Below are 23,906 nucleotides of genomic sequence, written 5' to 3' on the forward strand. Positions count from 1 at the left end.
AAAAAAAAAAAAAAAAAAAAAAAAAAGAGAGAGAATTTGATGGTGGGGTTGAGGAGGAAGAAGAATTAATGAATGGGCATCTCACCACTCAGGTTTTGAGTATCTCACATGTCAAAGTAATAGCTATCTCAGCCATGAGTAAACACACAATTCATAAACTTCAACCTCCTTTTTTTCATTATGATAAATGGGCTTTAAATAGCTTTACAAAACTTGGACACAAGGAAATAACAAAAAAGGAAACTAATGAACTGATATAAGACTTTCTAATTTGTGTCTAACTCGCTAACCAAGCTTAACAATATTAGAAACTGACAACTGGACATAGAAAGGAAACTAACCTAAGTTACAAAATAGAAACTTCTTTGACTAACAAAATAGGAAACTAACTAGCTTACTAAGAAAATAGAAACTAACTAAAGTAAACTAAATAGGAAACTAAAAATAAAAGATTTTGACCCAAAAGTACTGTTCATGTAAACAGTGCCATGTGAATAGTCACGTGAACAATATTTTTTGACTCTTGTTTTTGTCTTCTTCTTCAAGCTTTGATCTGTATCAAACATAACCATAAGAAGCATGTAGAGATCGATCGTCATTTCATAAAGGAGAAGCTAGAGCAAGGCACGATCTATATTCCTTTGTGACTTCTAATGCTCAATTAGCTGATATATTCACTAAGGGTCTGTACTGTAACGATTCTGTTTTTTAAACTTGATTCTGGGTCTGGCACACTTTTTTGCATTTCTATTTTTTTGGAGTGATTCTGCGTCTTAAATGTTGTCTGGTAACCCCAAAAATAAAATGTTTTTGCAACTTGGAAGAAATAGAAATCTGTATGGTTCGCACTTAACAGAATCGGTCCTTATTTCAAGTCATAGTGATTTAGGATTGGACAACCCTGTTTTCAGATTTCTAGAGTTGAACTTCTAAGAAAGATCGTGGGAGAAGGGATAGGACTGATTTGGCTTAAACAAACAGAAGATAATAGGAAAAGAACAAGAAGGAAATTGTCCAGGGCTATGACCAGTACTAGTAAATAGTAGCTATAAAGAAATAACATATCACACTAGTCGTAGCAGTTTAATTTAGTGACTTTATTTACAAATGGGCAAGGAAATGTAAACACCCACTTCATTAAAAGTAGTCAATTAAAGCAGGAACTTGTAATGATAATAACATTCATCAAATATGAAAATTTTCTGATTACATTTCAAAGGGCAAGAAGGAAGAAAATCCATCATAAAGCCCAAAGAAAGATGAATCAAAACAAATGAAAAGAAATAGAATCCAGGCCCCAACAACGCCACAGTAAAATTTTATAAAAATAACTATCAATCTGGAGCAGATTTCTAACCTTCAAATAAATCTATGGATCTAACCCCAACACTAGAATCTAGCAAGAATTGCAGTAACTCTACATGGAAAAGACGACCAGATTTAGAAAACCGCAGCGACTGAGACCAAACACAATGTGAAGAAATCACATTAGATGACGTTTGCGACCGATCAACAAACGCATCTTTGCAAAATCCAACGAAATCAGCGACTCTCTCCATGAGGGGAAGGAACAAGAGAGAGAGAGAGAGAGAGAGAGAGAGATTCACATACCTTTCGTCGATTATCCTTCGCATTTGAGATCAGATCTCCTTCACCATTTGCAGGTCGCAAGATCTTAGATTCCGGAGAAAAAGAAGGGTTGTGCAATTGAATCATTCATCGATTTAGGGTTGTGTTATGTTTGAAGTGGCAAATTTCCATTATGCCCCTCATAACTTAAACTCACCTTGTGTTTCTCCGCCTTTTTCTCAGAATCGATTTTGAAGGTGAAAAGCAACAATTTGTTGTGCCAAAAATGGGACTCAAAAGCTTGTCAAATGCCCGGTTCATTTAAAAAAAACAAAAAAATGAACCGGACATACCATATAGTTTTCATCCTATTTCTATTCTAAAAAAATGAAAAAGCACCAGAATTCGTTTTTTAGAACGTTACAGTACAGACCCTAAGAGTCTCAATAATAAATAGTTTATACCAATTGTTAGCAAGTTGGGCATGTTTGACAAGTATGCACCAACTTGAAGGGGAGTTTGTAACTCCCCGGCCCCATTAACCTTGCACAATATTGTCCTCTTTAGCCCATGGGTCTCAAGGCTTTAAAACGCGTTGTGCCATGTTAAGGAGGCTAGAGGTTATTAACAAGCCCAATAATCTCTCCCTAGGCGATGTGGGACTAAAGTTTGTACCCTCACCGATCTCCCAAACCCCTTAGTACTTGTCGTATTCTTGGTGGGGACACCTCACCAATCTCCCAAGCGGGTCTGGTGCTGGGGTGTCACAACTTCCCCCCTTTCGGCATGGTGTCCCCGCTATGGCCCCACAGCGTGATAACCTCTAGCCTCCTTAACATGGCACAACGCATTTTAAAGCCTTGAGGCCCATGGGCAAGGTTAATGAGGCCGGTGCGTTACAGTGTTGTAATGTGGGTTTTAGGGATGTTTTAGAGTCCAAACAGGTCCTTAAGTCCTTAAGGTATTTCGGTCCTTGTAATATTCTAGAACATTCTCTCCATCATTATAAATAAAAGAGGGCTGGTCTCTAGGAGGCATAAGCTCTAATTCCCAAATCAACATAGTCAAATAGCCAATTGTAGCTGGTTTGGTTTTCCTTTTTTGTTGTGTGTTACACTGCCATTCAATAGCTTTCGGGATCACCAATTGCTTCTATGACAGATGTGGAGTACCCTCCATGGCTAAAAGTATATGGTGTCATAACTCCCGGCCTATCTTTTTAGAATGGTGCTGACCAAAAAAACAGGATGAAGAGTGTGTTTAATACAATATCTACTACTATTTCTGTTGTTGTTGTTGTTATAACTGTCAATTATTACATCATTGTTCTCATCCTAATCATCAGAGAAGTGAATATATGTTTGGATTCAGTTTCCAATGAAGCAATGACTTGAGTATGGTTAGTTCCTTGCTTGAGACAGTTGTATGATGCCAAGCGATGGACAGTTGCTGCCTTGACGCCTAGGTGGGGCCAAGGCTCCCAAGGAGAGAGCCCTATTTGCCCTAATTTTATGGCAATTCCAGTTATTTGTTCTTCTCTCTCCCCCCCCCCCCCACCCCTCCCCCCTCCTTTTTCTTTCCCCTTTCCCTGGATCTGTACTGGGAGCCTTTGCACTCAAGACAACCAATCACCTTTCACATCTATGGTTGCATTGTCGCCTAGATGATGCCTTGACAGCTTCAACATTTCAATCCTCATGTATATTGGAAATGGATGTTTTATCACTATCATGATTTTTGCATTTAGTTTTGTTATATTGGTCAAGCTACAATTTAAATGGTTGTAACCCTGATTTGATGTCTTTCTTTCCATATCTTTTGAGGATGAATATTAGGTGGCACAATAGTTGCAGCAATTGACATGTTGAAGGATCGTGGAGTTGACAAAAAGAAAATAAAAGTGGTACATAAATTTGACCTTCTTTTTCTTCTTCTTCTTTATTTTTTTATTTTTTTTATTTTTTTTATTATTATTTTTTTTTTAAAATATCTTCAAGCCCAAACCCAGCCACCAAACTTCAAAATTGGCATTCTTGTTATCCACAAAACTTTCTGAAAGACTTGGCATTTTGCGGCTTGTTAGGATCTGCCAAGATGAGGAACTGAATGCCATTTTTTGAATTGTAACTGTACAGCTCCAAAATTTGAACAATGTGCTGTTTACATATTGGCAGATATGTTGGAAGCCTAAATGCCAATCTCGGAAAAAAATTTAGGGAATCTGATTTTGTACAGTTGTAGGCTGCCTTCTGTGTTAATCCAAGTTAGATGTCCAAACAGCTCTTCATATCTAATTTTACCTTTGAGCCCACCAGTGCTTCAGCAGAGAACTTGCAGTACACCATTCATTATAATAAAGGAGAGTGAAGCACTGAGTAGGGAATTGTCCTGTTTCAAGGGCCCTAACTGTTGAGCTCTGCTCTACTAAAACAGTAGTAACGAATAGTTTGTACATTTGAGTGCATATAACAACTTTACATAGGATATGGTGGACTTAACTCTCGTCTTTATGTTGTATCACATGTTTAATTACCTTTTAAGTAAAACATGTTTAATTACCTTTTAAGGATGTGATTTTACTCTATTATTTCTTCTTAAATTGATAAATTCTATAAATGATTATGTGCAGTAACAATTTATGGAACATAAAACTGTTTATGTTCTCATGGGGCTGTACAGTTCATGACTGTGATGGCCAAACACTTTACTGCCATCATTTTTATTATTTGAAACCATGGCAAGAGCCGCAAGACACTCTTATCTCTTGCCTACTGCTGATGTCATTCTCATCAGATTCATATGATCCATCAAACAATATATTTTGCAGATATCTGCAGTAGCTGCTCCTCCAGCTCTTCAAAAGCTTAGTGAGAAATTCAATGGGTAATAATATTCTTTTCCTAACACAAATGTGATAAAAAAAAAAAATCTTCCTGTCATACAGATTAAATTGCTGCTTTTGTGTTTCTTTAGGCTTCACTTGTACACCGGGATCATTGATCATGCTGTAAATGACAAAGGGTAGGTGTGGGTGTAATCACTAGAATTGCTCATATTTGGATCTTTCTTCCCTCTTTTTTTTTTTTTTTGGGGGGGGTGGGGGTGTTACTGCATAGTCGGTTTATACAATGCAGATGTTTGTATGCATGTTTGCTTGAACTGATAAGTTGTAATTTTCAGGTTTATAATCCCTGGATTGGGAGATGCTGGGGACCGTAGTTTTGGCACATGAAGATCAAGTTGTGGGAGTATGCTGTGTTAATTTAGTCAACACGGAAGTTGTTGGAATAATAAAAGGAAAAACGAAAAACTATGGACTTTTTTTTATTAGATAGATGGAAGTGCCATTTGTTTTGTCCATAGGTTTGGAATAATTGACATTGATTTGAGGATTCACTTCGATCCTTCTGAAGGATAAAACTGATTCAACCAGTGAGAGGAAAAGGAGGTCACCACCAGAACAATATCTGTTGTGCAGTCATCCTATTATCTTAGCTTCCTGCGTACTTTTACATTCTGCACCCTTCATACTTTTTTTATTTTTTTAATTATTAATTGGTGAAGTCCTTCATACTTTTAGTTATTCTTTTTTCTACCAAAAAAAAAAGAGTTATTCTGTTAGCAAGTGGCCATTTAGCTTGTTAAGATGGAATTGGGAATGATCCAGTCATCAAAGCATAGGCAAAGCTTGAACATGGAATTGCTCGGTTTATTTGAACTCATAAATCAAGTCATTGAAAGCCACAGTGATCCCAATAAAAAGTTTTCATATATATTTTTTTATATCGAACAAAAGAAAATTAAATAAATAAAAAATTAACTACATCGGCAACTACTATCACTTAATTTAGCACTCCTAGCCTTAAGGGCTACCCCAGTGGTAATTGAAATAAAATACTCATCATTTAATACAAGGGACATTTGTCTCAGGAAACGTGTGGTTCTGAGTTCGAGTATTTTTATTTCCTCGGGGTCACTCATACGGGTGTGTAGTGCTCTTCATTGCTTTTAATTAAAATTGATATGCTTCTCATTCAACTTTGGTATGACTTGGTCCATGCGATAATGGGTCAGTGTGGGCCCATGAGAATAGCCAAGTTCATACTTGCTGTCGTTAGCAGACAAAAAAAAAAAAAAAAAAGATTACATTCATCATCTGAATGGAAGAATATTACTCAAAGAGTATAAAACAAAAGTCTCATGCCCATCCATCTAGTCTTTATTTCTCCTAGATCTCTGTTACTCGACACTCTTTGTCCATCGTTGGTTGCATACTTTGCAAGATGCTTTTGGCTTCCCGTGCCAACATGTTCACTATAATGCCGTAACTCTTGAATACGTAATAAAACTGAGAATTAAAATAGACTATTCCATTGATAAACATGACGATAAAAACCCTATACTAGACTATTCCATTGATAAACATGACGATATTGTGATTTGATTACGGTACCAAATAATAAAGGGATGGGATTCCAAACGGTATTAATACCGAAATACTGGTTCGGCACCAGCTGGAACTGGAACATCAAAACCATATAAAAGGGTATATTTTATGTTCTTGTGTTCAAGTTTTACGGTTATAGTTTGATGTATCTGGGAGACCTTTTCTCTTATGGAGGTTTCAGCTGATGGACCTTTAATTTTTTTTATTATAAACTAGTTTGGTGATGACAATAAAACTTTATCAGGGCTTGTTTATGTGGTCAGTAATTCTTAGTTGTTTTGAGAAGCTTATATGTGATCTTTTGAAGTAAAACCATGAAATTAATCATGGTTTTGTATTCTAATTTGCTAATTTGCTTCTAAAGTAAGAGACAATTTAGATCTCATGATAATGAAAAGGTCCACAACACTAACAATGAGACCTTCTCGTTAGGAATCCTAACAATGAAGTTCTCTCTTTTCTATAGGGCCTAGAACTATTTAGGAACCGGTATCGTCCTGTCCTATTTATAATCGAGATTAGGACCTAGGTTTGCTCCCATTAACTACATGGAATGGTAGTGGGATTGGAAACATTGGTATTAGTATAGACCTATCCTGAATACTAGGAATCATTCTGATTGACACTCTTAGTATTCGGGTCAAAGCATCCATCACATAACAAAATTGGTTAATCCACAAAATGCATTGGTATGTGATGCGTTAAAATTTGACCAAATGACCTTCCTTGCAAGACTGGGTACTCCACGCTACTCCTGCATAAGAGAGCAAACAAAAGAGAGCCGGGCTAACCCAATATGGGACTCTCTAATGCTTAAGTCAGAATTTCTCCACAACAGTTATTTAAGAGAATTTCTTGTGAAAAGAGTGATCGATCCCTTCTCTAGTGGCTTACCTTGCTATTTATAGGCTGTGAACCCTAAGGTCTCGTTTGCGGAGAGTCCAACTTTAACCAACAGTCCACCTCGTCGGATCCTAAGAATATGCCCAGATTCCAGAAAAGATCCTGTGGATAGTTTTCTTTCGTGAGCATTTGGGACTCTTGAGTGAGAACCGTTCTGAGTTTTAGGGGTGGTTGGACTCCTGTATGCGACTTTTACGGTTAGTGGTCTAGTTTCCCACGTTCTATTGGTTGTGTTAGTGGGCTATGGCTTCTACTAGTTCGTGGCCAGCCTGGAGATTGTCGAAGGCGTGAGCTCGGCCATAGGGGACCGAGGTGTGAGCTCAACCTTTAGGAAGATCGAGGTAAGAGCTCGATATTGAGGAGACCAAGGTGGGAGCTCGACCTTGGAGAGTCTGAGGTAAGAGCTCGGCCCTTAGAAGCCCGAGGCATGGGCTCGATCTTAGAGAGTCTGAGGCTAGAGCTCGGCCTGGATGTGATTGAGCTTAGAGCTCGGCCTGGATGTGGCTGAGGTGAGAGATCGGCCTAGATGTTGCTAAGGTGAGAGCTCGGGCAAATGGCTTTGACTCGTTCTTGTTGATGTGGTGGTCCCATTTTTTTGCATCATTAGCCCCCCGGTCTAGAGGATCAAGTCATTTCCTTCAGACCATTTTTTGATACAGAGCGCCATAATTAATGCTCATAGATCATGCCCCATATGTTTGGCGTGAATCGCGCTGGGCTTGACGCGTGGTGATAGCATTAAGTCTCACCTTGGGGAGGTGAAGCGCCTTCAAATCTTGGCCGTTGCGTCCGATTAACTCCGATCGTCCGATTAACTGCCCTTCCTATAAATAGGCTCCTTGCTTAGCCCCTTTCTTTCATTCTTCGAAGGGGTTTTGTGTAAGTTCTCGGCATGGCAAAGACTGGAGTATTAGCTCGGCTAGGTTTCAAGTCTTTGGGGCACTCTTCTTCAACTTTCATCAGTAAGTTATGGTTACTACTCGCTCCTCTTTCGTTCTTCCTGCTAAGCCTGTTACCAAGGATCCCTTGGATCCGAGTGTAGGCTCCTCTGGTACTATGCTAGACCAGCCACCCAATTAGCCGTAGTGAAACCTTCTGGGGACTATATAATCCCTCCCGAGCCTGAGGAGTCTGCTTCCTCTTCTTATGAAACTTCTAGTAGCTCGAGCTTGGGCAGTGGCTCTGGGTCTGAGTCTACTGAGGAAACCGTGGTGTCAGATGTTCACGTTAGGGTAGGTCCCAATGTTGCATCTTCTAATGAGCCCCCCAAGGTAGATGTGAGGGAGACTTCTGCTACAGCAGCGGCAAGGGCCGAAGCTTCAGGCGAAGGGGAAGCTAAGAGTTATGAAGGGGAAGGGTTGGCATCCTTCTTTGATGAAGCGAGGACTACTTCGTCCACTGGGAGTATTTTGACAGTAAAAGTTTTGAACCTGATAAGGAAACGGTTCAGCATTCCCGACTATGTGGTGATGAGGGTCCTTGATGAGGGATAGACAATAAACACTCACGGGGACGAGGTGGCATTGTACATCGCTGGCTTTCAATGTGGCCTCAGGATCCCTATTCTCGAGCTGGTGCTCGGCTCTGGATTACTGGGGGATTGCACCGAGCCAATTAGTGCCGAACTCCTGCTGGATTTTGCTTAGCTTCGAAGTCTTCGTATCGAAGATAGTGTGACGCGACTCTGGATACATTTTGACAATACTTCATTATGAACAGACATCGCTCCGGGTGGTATTACTTTACCCGTAGGAACAGAGATGGGTCATATGGGACTTTACAAATGTTTACCCATATGCTTTCATCTGTGAAGAACTGGAAGGATCGGTTCTTCTATGTGGTAATGTCCGGTAATCCCTTCAAGGGGGCCTAGACCAGGAAGAGCCTTACAAAACTGAACCAACCTCCTACCCTTCGCGAAAGTGATCTCAAGACTGCCCAAATGCGCTTAGACGGGGAGGTGGTGGACGTCCGAGATCTGTCCGACGAAGATTTTCTTCGAGAGTGGGAGCTCAGTGAAGTTCTGAAGGAGGGTGAGGGTTCAGCCTAACTTAGGCTCTTTCCTTGTTCTTTGTTGGTGTAGTATATCTTCTAATTCTTCAGCTTCATGTTTGCTTTTGCAGTGGTGAATGTGGCGATTGATCCCTCCAAGCTTGTTATGGCATCGGCACAAGCTCAGAAAGTGCATGCTATCAAATAGGCAGCAAAAAGGTTAGTAGAGAAGGGGAAGAGAGTCGTTGGTGGGCCGGTTGGAGCCACCAAGACTGCCCCTATAGTGATTGAGCCACAGGCCAAGAAAGTGAAGAGCCCTCAAGCTAAGGTTTTGGCACAGCGTGGCGCGCCGAGTAAAGGTAAGATGGTAACTCCTACCCCCAATCCCAGCTGGGGTCAAAGGTGGAAGTTTGGGGAAGACACCACCCCCTGCATCACTTCATCCTTCCAAGGAACAGGGGGAATGTAAGAGGTATCGTGAGGATCAGTTGCCTGGCTGCTTTGATGCAAATGGCCAGACTAAACCCTCAGGGATGGTGCTGATGCAGGCACCTAGCATAGGGCGTAGGCCTCTCGCATGGGATATACTCGATGAGATGGCCACCATCACCAATGTTAATGATGCTCAAACCTTTGGCAATTGGGGCCATCTCCTTGTCGATATGGAGTACGTGAGGAATATTCTAGACGTGCAGTTCACCAAGCAACTCTACTATCACATTGGTGACGTGAGTTACTTTTATTTATTTACTTATTTTTGGTATCGAGCCTGTTTTGAAGCAAGGGTATAACTGGTCGATGGAGACGACTTGTCAGTTTGAACGGATGGCGCACGCTTGTATGAAGGTCGAGACAAAGACAGAAAGGATCGAGGGGGAGCTGTTGAAGGTTTTGGGTCAGCTAGAGATGACTAGTAAGAAAGCCCACGTTGCAGAAGATAAGACCGATGTTGCAGAGAAAAGGGCGGAGGACCTATTGGCTTAGATGGCCAAGAAACTCTAAGTGAACAGTAACTTGGTGAAGGCTAAGGAGGAGCTCCAGGTTGAAGTCACTGAGACCCAGGAAAGATTGAAAAAGCTAAAAGAGGAGCACGCTGCTCAGATGAGAGTGTTAGTGGAAAAGCATCAAGCTGAGTTAAAGGTTGCATTGGGGAATGCAGGGGAGAGGTAGGTCACTACTTCGGAAGGGCAAGCATGGTTGATTGGTCTGAACACCACTTCATTCAACCTTGGCTCGGACACCACGGTAATTTTTTCTCTGGGCAAGTGTCCCTCCTTCAACTTTTCTAACTATGAGCACTACGTTGCTCCTCCTCTTGAGTCTCCGGTGCAGCCTGTTGGTCCAGATGATCACGAGGAAGAAGTGAACCAAGAATCTGAAACTGAGGTCGCCGTCCCGAAGAAGGATGGCAAGTGAAGTGGAGTCAAGCTCTCCCCCCCCCCCCTTTTTTTTTCTTATCTGTGTGGGCGTAAAGTCGCCATTTGTAAACAATTTTCATCTTCTCTCTTTTGTAATCAAGAACCTTTGTACATCCAATTTTTGGTGTTAATGGAAAGAATTTCTTTACACAACTTTCTTCTTCTTTCTTTCATTCATTCTTTAGTTTCTTGTGGTGGACGGAGCCCGGTTATTTAGCAACTATGCCGAAAGCTAGTAGGAGCCAAGGATAGAGCTCGGTCTTATAGAGGCCGAGGATAGAGTTCGGTCTCGCCCTAGGGGAATGGGTTTCTAGAGTTTGCCTTAAAAATAAGGTCTTTCATTGCCTTAAAGATAAGGTCTTTTGTTGCCTTAAAGATAAGGGCTTTAAGCAGTTGCCTTAAAGATAAGGTCTTTGGATTTTCTTTGCCTTAAGATAAGGGCCTTTATTATTTTCAGATGAAAGAAAGGTAGGGCCGAGCTTTTAAACCTCATCGTGGATGCTCAGATTATTGTCTGTGGTGACACCAGAGATTGTTTATAATAGTTCGAAAGTAAAGAGAATGTTCTTCTTTCATTGTACGGATGTATTACATAAACTACTGAGATGAATCAAATACCAAATGAGCTCCAATTAACTTAATAGAAATGCTAGTAAGGAAATTGACTGGGAAGACATGACTTTCTAAAAGGACTGTTGATAAAAACTACTGATAAAATTTCTTGAGGTTTTCTCCATTCCACGCCCGCTGCACAGGACGGCCCTTCGGTGTTTGTAAGTGATATGTCTCTAGGTGGATTATTCTAGAAACTATATAAGGGCCTTCCCAGTTTGGGCTAAGTTTACCAACTCCTTAGGGATCAAAAACTGAAGCCTTCCTCAAAACTAAGTTTCACACTGAGAAACCTCAAAATTTTACTCTTCTGTTATGGAATTGTGCTGCTCTTCGCTATACGCCTCATTTCGGAGGAGAGCCTCCTCACAGACTTAGTCAATGAAGTCTAGGTTAGCCCTTAGGCTATCCTCGTTGTGGGCTTCTTTGAAAGCTATTGCACAGAAGGATGCATGGTTGACCACTACTGGTGTTAGGGCCTCTATCTTGGATGCCAACCTGAAGGGTGTCTTCCGTATTGGGATTCTGGCCGTTGTCCTAAAGGACCATAGAATGCTCAGCAGTTGATCCGGCCAACTCTCTTTTATTTGGTCCAACCTTTTCTTGATCCCTTCAAGTAGGATATGATTTGTTTTTTCCACTTTCCCATTTATCTACTGGTGTCCTACAGAGATGTTGTGACAATTGATTCCATAACCTCCGCAGAAATGTCTGAATCTCCAATTATCAAACTATTTCCTGTTGTCGGTCAATAGTACTTTGGGGACTCCAAAATGGTAGATGACGTCGTCCCTTACGAACTTTTCCATAGCTAGCTCGGTTATTCTGGCCAGGGGCAAGCCTCCACCCACTTGGTGAAGTAATCAATTGCCACAATCAGGAATTTTACCCCTCCCCCATTGCTTTTGAATTGCCCAAGGATGTCAACTCTCCACATAGCACATGGGATGGGGCACATGATTGGGCTCAGCTAAGTTGTCGAGACATGAGGCATAGTGACATGTATCTGACATTTGAAGCACCGTCGTACATACTGTATTGCCTCTTGCTGCATCGTGGGCCAGTAGAACCCTTAGCGCAATACTTTATACGCCAATGCTCTACCTCCAATTTGACTTCCACAGATTCCTTCGTGAACTTCCTTAAGGGTGTCAGCTGCTTGGCTCAGCCCCAGGAATTTCAGAAATGGCCCAGAGAAAGTCCTTTTATAGAGTAATCCACCTTGCATTGTATAGGTCATAGCCCTTCACTTCACCGTTCTTGCCTCAGCTAGGTCCTCAGGTAAATGGTCGTCCTTCAGATAGCTAATGATGGGCTCCATCCAGCTTGCTTTAGCGGTGAGTGTTTCATTACAACAAACTTCCTTCGTATGATAGGCTAGATGGTTAAGTGTTTCGAGCTATACTGTCATTCCTAGTTGGCTCTCTCAGCTGCTACAAGCCTGGAGAGTGAATCGGCCGATGAGTTATCCTCTCTAGGCACCTGGACGATCGTGAATGTTGTAAAATTTTCAGCAAGTGATTTCACTTCCTGGAGGCATTTGCACATTCTTTCCTCCTTAGCTTCGTATTGTCTGTTGACTTGGTTTACTACTAGCAGTGAGTCACTGTGAGCTACTAGTTCCTCTGCTAGCACTGACTTAGCTAGTTTCATACCTGTTATTAAGGCTTCATATTTTGCTTCATTATTAGTTGCTGGGAACGTGAATCTTATGGCATACTAGATAGTGAACTCCTCGGGGCTCAAGAGGATGATCCCTGCTCTGCTTCCCAAGGAACTGCTAGACCCATCCACATGCCACTTCCATTTTCAGCTTGGCTCGACATCCTCCTTTTCCTGCTCTTCTTTTGCCAGGGTACATTCTACAATGAAGTCTGCCAGCGCTTGTCTTTTGATTGTATTTCTCGGTCGATACTTGATGTCGTGCTCACTTAACTCAATGGACCATGCTACTAGGTGACTTAAAACACTTGGGCTATGAAGGACCTTCTTCAGTGGCTGATCCGTGAGTACTGCCACGGTGTGAGCCTAGAAGTAAGGCCTAAGCTTTCGAGTAGCCTTTACGAGTGCAAATGCCAGCTTCTCAATCTTAGTCTAGCGTGATTCCACGCTCAAGAGGATGTGGCTAACATAGTAGATTGGGCTTTGGTGTTTCCTTTCCTCCTTTAGGAGAGCCACGATTACAGCCACGAGGGATATTACAAGATAGATTTGTGGTATCTCGCCTGGCTCGGGTCGGCTCAGTAGAGCTGGGCTGACCAAGTATGTTTTTAGATTTTCAAAGGTCTCACTACATTCCTTCCATTCAAACTGTCAGTTGGTCCTTACCTCCTTCAAGGCTTTAAAAAATGATTGGCATTTGTCTCTTGCTTGAGCGACGAATCGATTCAGGGCGGCAATGCTACCTGTTAGCTTCTGAACTTCCCGTATGTTTCTGGGTGGCTACATCTCTTATATGGCCTTAACCTTCAAAGGATCGGCTTCAATTCCTCTTTTGGAAACCAAGAAGCCTAGAAATTTTTTGGAGGTTACCCCAAAAACACACTTGGAGGGTTTTAACTTCATTCTATTCTGACGTAGGACTTCGAAGGCTTCATTCAGGTCAATTACATGGTCACTACCTTTATCACTCTTGACTAGCATGTCGTCAACATATACCTCCATGTTTCGACCGACTTGCCTCCAGAACATAAAGTTGACCATCCTTTGGTAAGTGGCTTCTGTGTTCTTTAACCTAAAAGGCATAACCTTGTAGCAGAAGTTTCCTCAAGCAGTCTGAAATCCAATTGTTTCCTCGTCTTCCTTTCTCATTCAGATCTAATTGTACCCGGAATATGTGTCTATAAAGGTGAGCATTCCGTGATCTGCTGTAGAGTCTATCAATGTGTCAATTTTTGGCAGCGGGTAACAATCCTTAGGGCAGGCTTCATTAAAATCTGAGTAGTCTATGTAGATCCGCCACTTGCTGTTAGACTTGGGCACCATCACAACATTGGCCAGCCAAGTAGGGTATTTAATTTCCCTTACGAAGCTTGAATCCAATAGTTTTTCTACCTCCTCATCTATTATTGTCTGTTTATCTTAGACAAAATTTCTCCACCTTTGCTGAAATAGTTTGAAGTTTGTCCCAACATTGTGTTACACCCGTGCCCTAATCCAGTCTAATTTAAATTGTTTTGTCAGGCCTCAGATAGGAAATCAAAAGTATGATCAGGTTTTGGCTCATGATTGTGCATTGCCGAAGGAGTAGAGATGACCCCACATGTTCGTGTATTGCATGCCTATCTAACTGGAGGGGATTCATAGCTTCTGATCCCAGATGGTAAGTAACCCCACTCCCCACACTTGATTTCTTTCACGCATCATAATTACCAAAAGGCCTTGAGCATGTCCGAGGACTGCCACCCATGTGAGGCTAACCATGGGATAGTAAGCTGTCAAGATACAAGCCGTCTTGGTAACCAGAAACAAGCCATTGGAAGCATCCTGGACATGAATCTGGTGCCCATTTTCGGTGGGTCCATAGGTTGTTGTCGAGGTTTCGTTGCCTGTGGGTCCCATTATGGCATCGTAAATGGTTTCGGATGATCCCAAATCATCCTCCACACCTTTCTCTTGATGTGAACACCTTATGGACCTAAATGTGCTGGTCCTCGTTCCCCGAAACTCATTTTAACCCGATTGGTTCAAAAGTGGTCCAAACCAAATGGACCTTGAGGCCCAACTTAAGTTATAAATTGGGAAATGAGGATTCATTTTATCATTTTCCTTGTGCCCAATGTAGGAGAGGAGAGAAAGAGGAGAGAAAGAAGAAGAAGAGGAAGGAGAAGGGGATTGGGGGCCTACTTTGGTGCCGGCTGCCGCCTTGTTGCCGGAATCACTGTCGGAGGTAAGTACAACCTCCCATGCCACTCTCTCTCTTCATTTTGACCTAGACAAAGCTAAGTATGGATGGAATCTTAGTGTACACACCATGTTAGGGCTGTGGGATGGTTGTTCTACCCTCCTGGTGTTGTTGCCAAGCTCAAACCAAGCCCAGTGAGCTCCAATAACATGTAATGCCAAAAGACCAATTAGGGTTTCAATCGTTCGATCGACGTATCTCCCAAATGGCTCGGTAGAAATGGAAGTTTCTTGCCTTAGAATGATTCTAGGGACATCCTCTACAAACTCCAAAGAATAAATCTCGGTAATTGGGCCCGAGCTAAAAAGCCCCAGATTGTTGGACTACCCTGTACCTCCACCGAAAATAGCCCATCGATCAACTGGGTCTATTTTTGATAGCATATTTCCAATGGACTTAGAGCCTTATATGCTCTCTGTCACCTCCACTGAAAACAGGTCTGATATTTCTAGAGAAAATGCCCTGTTTTCGGTGGTTGTTTCCAGTGATAATAGTACTGTCAGTTAAGGACAGTGTCTGTACATTTTGGGGGGTGACTTGTGTAGGTCCCTTTCGATGTTTTTGACGTGTACTGATGTACGATCCCCTTATGTCTATGACAGTGATGTGCACGTGCCCCAAAGTTAGAATTGAATTGATCAATCGGTGGCCGTACTTGAACCCAAACACAATCGATCGTAAAACAGGTGAGGGATGGACTCTGTTTATTTTTAAATGTTTATTAATTATTTAATTTCTCACATGCTTTGAATTATATGTTTAATTGAAATTGTTATTTTACGATAATGATATGAATTATATGGAAATGTATGATGGGATCTGGTGTGGTCGAGGTGGTACCGATACCGTGATCTCCATGTGTTTGGATGGGTGTGTGTGTGTGTGAGACAGAATCTAGTATGGCCAGGTGGTACTGGTGCCATGATTGCCGTATGCATATTACATTCATGCATTGATTATGTGCATTAGAGTTAGTTGTAGTCACGGGTTACACTTTGTGGCCAAGGTCTCACTGGTATCGTGTACCCCTGGACTACATTTGGAAATGGATACGCTTTGTTGCTGAGGTCTTTTCGGTGTTGCGTATTCCATACTCGATTTCTATTTGCATGCTAGATTAGATAAATGATCTTAGGTTACACTTTGTGGCGAAGGTCTCTTTGGTATAGTGTACTTGGGACTGTATTTGGAGATGGGTTACACTTTGTGGCCGAGGTCTCTTCGATATCGTGTAATCCATACTAACTGTATCATTATGAAGGCATGTAGTATATATGTGGTTAGGTATCACTCCCTATGCTACGCACCCTTGCCAACAGGGGTTGAGGTGTTGGATAACCCATTGTGGTATGTTTGATGAGCCTTCCTGAAGTGTCACTCCTGTGGTACGATGTGATTGTTGCCGAAGGTGGGAACCTGTCCAGTGTGGTTGATGTGTTACTGGTGCCGTGACTGCTAGGAGGGTGTTATCAGGGGTTTCCTGGGTGACCCATGGATGCATACAGGGACCAACAGGCTTCTAATCACGGTTAGGGTTTATATCCCCGTGTAGTCAATATCGTTTCCAAGACGAGGGACACAGCCTAATGTATCGTAGTAGCATTTACCAGACTCAGTTTGTAGTGTTAAGTGGATAATAAATAAACAAAATGCATCATGAGCATCTTAGACTATGTGTTTAATTTTTGCAATCATGCATCATAAATATTACTGCTATTGACTTGCTTGGATGTGCTTGACCCCACCCCTCACTGAGCGAGTTGGAAAGCTCACCTCACGTATACACACCTTTTTAGATGATGATGGAGGTATCGTGGTGCCGATGGCGGGTGATCCAGTATTTTCTGGGTCGGAGTACGGTGTGAGCGACTGGTGGATGCCAGAAGCGGAGGAGTACGATCAAGACTGTGCTTGCAACCACTGTGCTTACGCCGCACTGAGAGATTTTACATCATATTATAATACCTTTGGATATAGTTGTGGATTACATATTTTCTTGAGATTATAGTATATGCCATGGATGAATGTAACAGAATAACTCGAAAGGTTTACAAAATTCCAATCAATCAACAAATGGCCATAGTAAGGTACCCTTTGGGATAGAAAAAAATAATGAAGGAAGGAAATCCTGGAGGTGGACTAGTGCAGGAAAGGGGAAAGTCTGTGACCTCTTCACCCAAGCGTGCCTCACCCTCCAAGCCCACCCCAAAGCGACGAAAGATGTTAGTTAATATCCTCCCATAGCATAGGTTCCCTACTCGGTGATCCTGCCCTTCAAACTGAGTTACCATGGTCCACATTAGGAGGTAAGGCAGACGTATCTGCTCCCCCATGTACACGCAGTATGTCACATAGGCTTGCAGGGTAGATACCTCATTATAATGTCCATAGGTGGGGAGGACATTCAGCTGAATCGCACGGCAGACAACCTTTGGAGTAGCAAAATAGTTAACTAAAAGATTCCATCCCTTGGCATCTTTATTCAGCATGTCACTGATCTCCTGAAAGGTGTCGGGACTTTGAAATTCATATGCTAGAGTCTGAGGTGGGAAGTACACTAGATCACCTGCATTGTTGATCATCAAAATATTTGCTAGCTGCCCCATATCAAAGGAGATCTCCACCCCCTTCATATAGGAGGTGATCCACATCTCTTAGGCGCCCCGGTTCACGTATTCCATGTTGGAGCAGAATAACCTGACCAATGTGGTTTAGTAGTATCTATTGGGTTTTAGGATGCGGTACCACCCGATCTCCTCAAACTATTGACGAAGACGGAACGTGCGAAAGTTGTTAGTCCTCACATAGACTCCTGGGTCAATGTTACGGTGCTCAAAGAACTCCTAACGGTCTCACTTAACCACAGAGTGGAACAGAATAGGGTTGAACTACTCAGTTGCACCTTGCTTCTCATGTATAAGAGCATGTCGGGTACGTACATGGCATCCAAACATCATTGTAAGATGATTCCTAAGGATTTAGAATGGAGAACCTAGTTAAATGGCTGTATGTAAAACTCATAGAGAAGAAAATCACAAAAACTAGGTTACAGAGAGAGAAAACATACCTTGGATGCGGATGCGGCTCCAATCGATTGCAAAAGAGCAAGAAAGGTAGGGAATGGGTAGCAAAAGACTCCTTGGCCATTTCCACACCTTTCTCACAAGATTAAATAGGGTTTTGTGTGAATAAGCCAAGACCCGAGCCCATTTAAAGACGATTTGGTGCCACCAGAAACACTGGGCATGCTTCTGGTGCCTGTTTCCGGTGAAAAGAAAAGTTGAAATTTGGCCTCTGTTTTGCTCACCGAAAATACCACTGATATTTTTGATGGATTAAACCATATTTTCGGTGATTTGACCCCCTATTTCCAGTGGACTCATTTGAAAAATAAATCATGCTATTTTTCAAATCTAAGTTTTTATTTGGTTCCTTTGATGGTGTGCCTCTTTGGGATGTGTGCATGATCGGATCCTAGTATGTGCGAACCCAACTTATACATGCATGTGTTCCAACAACATGCAACCTTGTTTATGCATGTGCAGTAATCGGATTCCTTCGCAGAAATCATGTCACATTGAAACACCCGATTCCGATCCTAATCACGCCCGTCGCCTTCCACTTCCCCTACATGGAATCGGGGTAGACCTTGCAATACACCTCCAGCTCTTCCTATACTTGCGACCCAGGATGTGGCATCCATCATGAATAACATGATACGGGAAGTGGAAGAAAGGCAAAACCAGTTTATGGCTGAGATTGATAATAGAATCCAAATGACAATGGAAGCCCACAATGCACCGCTAGCACCTCCTACTCCACTGGCACCCGTTCCAATACCCGTTGGATCAACTACCCTTCAAACATCGAGTGGGGCACAAGTGCATTGGCGTGTGCAAGACCGATGTCGGAACAAGCTTAAGCCCATGTAGAGGGCTGGACAAACTTGACAAAAATGATGGAGAAGTTTCAACTGCTTAGGCCCCTATGTTTCTCAAGGTGAGGCAAGACCCGTTGTATCCATCAAGATGGATTGGTGGAATGGAGAAGGTTTTTAGACTGATGGGCTGAACCGATGAGCAGAAAATTTATGTGCGGGCTATCAGTTACAGAATGAAGCAGATGATTGGTGGAGTGCCACCGAGCCTATGATGAGAGCCAGAAACTCGAACCCTACTTGGGAAAACTTCAAAGGGGCCTTCTTTGAGAACTATTTTTCAGAAAGCTTTCGGGATAAGAGAGAGAGAGTGAGTTCTCTCAGTTGGTTCAAGGTTCTCGGTCTGTTCTGGAGTATCAGCAACTTTTCGAGGAGCTATTCCATTTTTCTCTTGATCATCTTAGAGGTGATAGAGACAAGGTGAAGAAGTTTGAGAAAGGGTTGAGGCCAGTATTGGGTCAACCATTGTGGGGTTGAAGCTGTAAACCTATGCTGAGGTGGTCCAATTGGCCAACTCTATTGAAGACCGACATAGGGATAACTACACTGCTTAGCAAGGAATGGGAAAGAGGCAAATGGGATCTACTAATTCTAGGGGACGCAGCAAACCTTTCTGAGTGCCCTATGCCAACCCAACTCTAGTGCAGTTTAAGAGGCCTGACGCTAGTCAGACTTCCCAGTCCTCCTGATCTAGTCCTATATCTCAGTCTTCGGGACCGAGCCTGAGATGTTTTCATATGATCAGTCGGGCCACGTGGCGAGGACATGCCCCCATCGAAGGCCAGGTGATGCACCCTACACTATGCCACCTAGGCCCCAACAGATATATTTAGCCCCTAAACCAGCACAGCCCCTACAGGGCCAAAGACCACAGGGCAGAGTGTTTGCTACCACTGCAGAAGATGCTAAGGCTATACCCAATTTAGTGACAGGTACATTATTGATATCATTATTGCCTGCACATGTGTTATTTGACTTAAGAGCCTCGCATTCATTCATGTCATCGACATTTACAAAGAAGATGAGAATTCCACCTAAGGGATTGACTCAATGTTTAGCTGTGAGCAACCCTACAGGAAGTGTGGTGCGTTTGAACTATGTTTATGAGCCTTTTCCAATGACCATAGGTGGTCATAAGTCGATTGCTCACTTGATGGAGTTAGATATGACCGACTTCGACGTGATTTTACGAATGGATTGGTTATCCGCATATAGAGCCAATGTGTTATGTGCGGAGAAGGCTATCATTTTCAGATCTCGTGATGATGATGAGTTTGTGTTCCAAGGGGAAATGCCCAAGAAACCCAAGAAAGTTATCATATTCGCACTCCAGATGAAGAAGCTATTGGATAAGAGATGTCAAGGCTACTTAGCATCTGTGATGGATACTGAGATAGAGATTAGGCCATTGACCGAGCTAGATGTGGTGAGAAAATTTCCCGATGTATTCCTAGATGACTTGACAAGCTTGCCACCGGATCGAGAGACAAAGTTTGCTATAGACCTACTCCTTGGTTCTGCACTAGTGTCAAAGGCCCCTTACCGTATGGCCCCCACAGAGTTGAAGGAATTATAGGTGCAACTTCAAGAACTTCTGAAGAAGGGATTCATTAAACCTAGTGTGTCTCCATGGGGAGCACCAGTATTGTTTGTCAAGAAGAAAGACAGAAGTATGAGATTATGCATCGACTACCGAGAGCTTAATAAGCTAACCATCAAGAACCGGTATCCTTTGCCAAGGATAGATGATTTATTTGATCAGTTACAGGGTGCCAATGTGTTCTCCAAGATCGACCTTAGATTGGGCTACCACCAGCTCAAGATCAAGGATGGTGATGTCAGTAAGACAGCCTTTAGATCAAGGTAAAACATTATGAATTCTTGGTGATGTCATTGGAGTTGACTAATGCACCGGCTACATTTATGGATTTGATGAACCGGGTATTCCAAGATGTCTTAGATAAGTTTGTGATAGTATTCATTGATGGCATTTTGGTCTACTCCAAGAGTGCAGAGGAACATGCTGTTCACCTGAGATTAATACTGTAACAGCTGAGAGAGAAGCAACTCTATGCCAAATTCAGCAAGTACGAGTTTTGGTTGTCACAAATAGAATTCCTAGGCCAAATTGTTTCAGCCAAGGGTATAGAGGTTAACCCAAGCAAAGTGAAGGTAGTTCTAGAATGGGAGACTCCCAAGAGTGTGGTAGACATGCATAGTTTTCTAGATTGGCCGGATACTACAGAAGGTTTATCGAGAACTTCTCCTGCATTGCTACTTCGATGTCCCTACTCACATGGAATGGTGTAAAATTTGAATGGTCTGATGCTTGTGAGAAGAGCTTCAAGGAGCTAAGGCAAAAGTTGGTATCAGCTCCAGTTTTGACTATTCCGATCAGTACAGGTGGTATGGTTGTTTATAGTGATGCCTCCAAACTGGGATTGGGTTGTGTATTGATGCAGCACGGGAAAGTCATTGGTTATGCATCCCGTCAGTTGAAGGATTATGAGAAGAACTACCCCACCCATGATTTGGACTTGGTAGGCATGATTTTTGCATTGAAAATCTGGAGACACTACCTGTATGGTGAGAAGAGTGAGATCTTCAGTAACCATAAAAGTCTCAAGTACTTCTTCACCCAAAAGGAACTCAACATGAGACAGAGGCATTGGTTAGAGCTGATGAAGGATTATGATTATACTATCCACTACCACCCAGGAAATGCCAATGTGGTAGCTGATGCACTTAGTCAGAAATCCCAGTCACTGACTCTTGCATCACTGACCACCAATGAGTACCTCCTAGGGGAGGCCAGGAAACTAGACTTGGAGCTATTAGTAGAGGGTGTCACCGTATCACTATCAGCATTGGTGGTACAACCTAGTCTGGTGGATAGGATCACCGCAGCTCAGGTTACTAATGCAGAGTTGCAGAAGCTAATAGCAGAATGTCAGAAAGGAACCCAAAAGGACCCAGATTTCTCTGTGACTGAAAGCGGGATTCTCAAGTTTAAAGGAAGGTTGTGTGTGCCCAGTGATGGTGATTTGAGAGACAGTTTTAAGAGAGGCACATAGCTCTTCAAACTCCATTCACCCCGATAGCACTAAATTGTACAAGGACCTCAAAGGCTCCTACTGGTGGAGAGGAATGAAGAATGATGTGGCCACGCATGTGTCCAGATGCCTCACATGCTAGCAAGTTAAGGCTGAGAGACAAAGGCCTCATGGGTTATTATAGTCCCTATCTATTTTGGAGTGAAAATGGGAGAATATTACTATGGACTTCGTCACAGGCCTACCCCATACACAGAAGGGCATGGATGCCATTTGGGTAGTTGCGGACCGCTTGACTAAAGCAGCTCACTTTATTCCAATCAAGATCACATTTTCTATAGACAAGTTGGCTAAGTTGTATGTTGATAACATCATCAGGTTGCATGGTGTACCAGTTAGTATCATCTCTGATCGAGATTCCAGGTTCACTTCTAAGTTTTGGACATGTGTGCAGAAGGCTATGGGCACACAGTTGGATTTCAGCATTGCCTTTCACCCTCAGGCTTATGGTCAATCGGAGAGGACTATTCAGATATTGGAGGACCTACTCTAAGCATGTGCCTTGGATATGAGTTATAGTTGGGATTAGCACATTTCCCTTATTGAGTTCTCCTACAACAACAATTATCATGCCACCATCGGGATGTCCCCATTTGAGACACAATATGGCAAAAAAGGCCAGACTCCACTCTATTGGGATGAGCTTAGTGAGCGACATATTTTGAGTCCAGACTTGATATAGGCTACCAGTGAGAAGGTGAATGTGATTAGAGAAAGGGTCAAGGTAGCTCAGTCCAGGCAGAAAAGCTATGCAGATGTTAGGAGGAAACATCTGGAGTTTGGTGTTGGGGACAAGGTCTTCTTACGGATCCTCCCCAGTTAAAGGGGTTATGCGGTTCAGCAAGAAGGGAAAGCTTAGTCCAAGGTTTATGGCACCGTATAATGTATTGGAGAGGATCGGACTAGTAGCTTACTGGATAGCCTTGCCACCAGAGTTGGAAGGTACATCTGATGTCTTCCATGTATCTATGTTGAGGAAGTACATTTATGACCCAGCTCACATCTTGACTTACATACCCCGTGAGTTGGTTGAAGACTTTGCCCCTGTGGAGCATCCAGAGAAGATTATTGATTGGAAGGATCATGTTCTTTGCAATGACACTGTTTCCTTCGTCAAGGTGAAATGGATGAACCACCCCGAACAGGAAGCATCCAAGGAGCAAGAAGATGAAATGATGAAGCAGTATCCTGGATTGTTTGATTTTCCAGGTACGTTCAATTTTGAGGATGAAATTCTTATAAGGTGGTTTGATGTTGCACTCGTGCCCTAATCCAGTCTAATTTGAACTGTTTTGCCAGGCCTCGGATTGGAGATCGAAAGTACGATTAGGTTTTGGCTCATTGCTGCGTATTGCCGAAGGGATAGAGATGACCCCACATGTTCGTGTATTGCATGCCTATTAACTAAAGGGGATTCATACCTTTCGATCCCAGATGGTAAGTAACCTGACTCCCCACACTTGATTTTTGGCACGCATCATAATTGCTGAAAGGCCTTGAGCATGTCCGAGGGCAGCCACCAGTGCAAGGCCAACCATGGGACAGTAAGTTGTCAAGACAGTAAGTTATCTTGGCCACCAAAAATAAGCCACCAGAAGCAGCCTAGGCATGAATCCGGTGCCTGTTTTCGATGAGTCCACAAGCTACAGTCGAGGTTCTAATGCCCGTGGGTCCCTCCACTCGCATCATAAATGGTTTTGGATGATCCCAAATCATCCTCCATAACTTTCTCTTGATTTGAACACCTTATGGACCCAAATGTGCGGGTCCTCGTGCCCCGAAACTCATTTTAACCCGATTGGTTCAAAAGGGGTCCAAACCAAATGGACCCTAAGGCCCAACTTAAGTTATAAGTTGGGAAATGAGGATTCATTTTCTCATTCCCCTTGTGCCCAATGTAGGAGAGGAGAGAAAGAGGAGAGGAAGAAGAAGAAGAGGAAGGAGAAGGGGATTGAGGGCCTACCTTGGTGCCGGCTGCCGCCTTGTTGTCAAAATCGCTATCGGAGGTAAG

At 42.7% G+C, this 23,906-nt stretch overlaps 1 protein-coding gene and 1 long non-coding RNA gene across 7 annotated transcripts in view; both read left to right on the forward strand.

Moving 5' to 3' along the window:
* LOC122070454 (uracil phosphoribosyltransferase-like) overlaps positions 1-5,063 on the forward strand; it is a 37,367-nt gene extending 32,304 nt beyond the window's left edge. For 4 of the 6 annotated variants that reach the window (XM_042634610.1, XM_042634606.1, XM_042634605.1 and 1 more), the window contains exons 9-12: positions 3,405-3,472; positions 4,397-4,452; positions 4,543-4,590; positions 4,750-5,063. In XM_042634610.1, the coding sequence (XP_042490544.1) occupies positions 3,405-3,472; positions 4,397-4,452; positions 4,543-4,590; positions 4,750-4,801 (224 nt within the window). In that variant the 3' untranslated portion in view covers positions 4,802-5,063. The remainder of the gene's footprint in view (positions 1-3,404; positions 3,473-4,396; positions 4,453-4,542; positions 4,591-4,749) is intronic. The other 2 variants (XM_042634607.1, XM_042634608.1) reach the window with 2 other exon arrangements.
* A 2,734-nt stretch (positions 5,064-7,797) lies between these two features.
* LOC122070453 lies at positions 7,798-10,482 on the forward strand. The gene is made up of 2 exons (XR_006137788.1): positions 7,798-8,952; positions 9,043-10,482. It is a non-coding gene; the product is annotated as an uncharacterized LOC122070453 (long non-coding RNA).
* The last annotated feature ends 13,424 nt before the right edge of the window (positions 10,483-23,906 follow it).

Source organism: Macadamia integrifolia, unplaced genomic scaffold, assembly GCF_013358625.1.
Source record: "Macadamia integrifolia cultivar HAES 741 unplaced genomic scaffold, SCU_Mint_v3 scaffold928, whole genome shotgun sequence".
NCBI classification, from domain to species: Eukaryota; Viridiplantae; Streptophyta; class Magnoliopsida; order Proteales; family Proteaceae; genus Macadamia; species Macadamia integrifolia.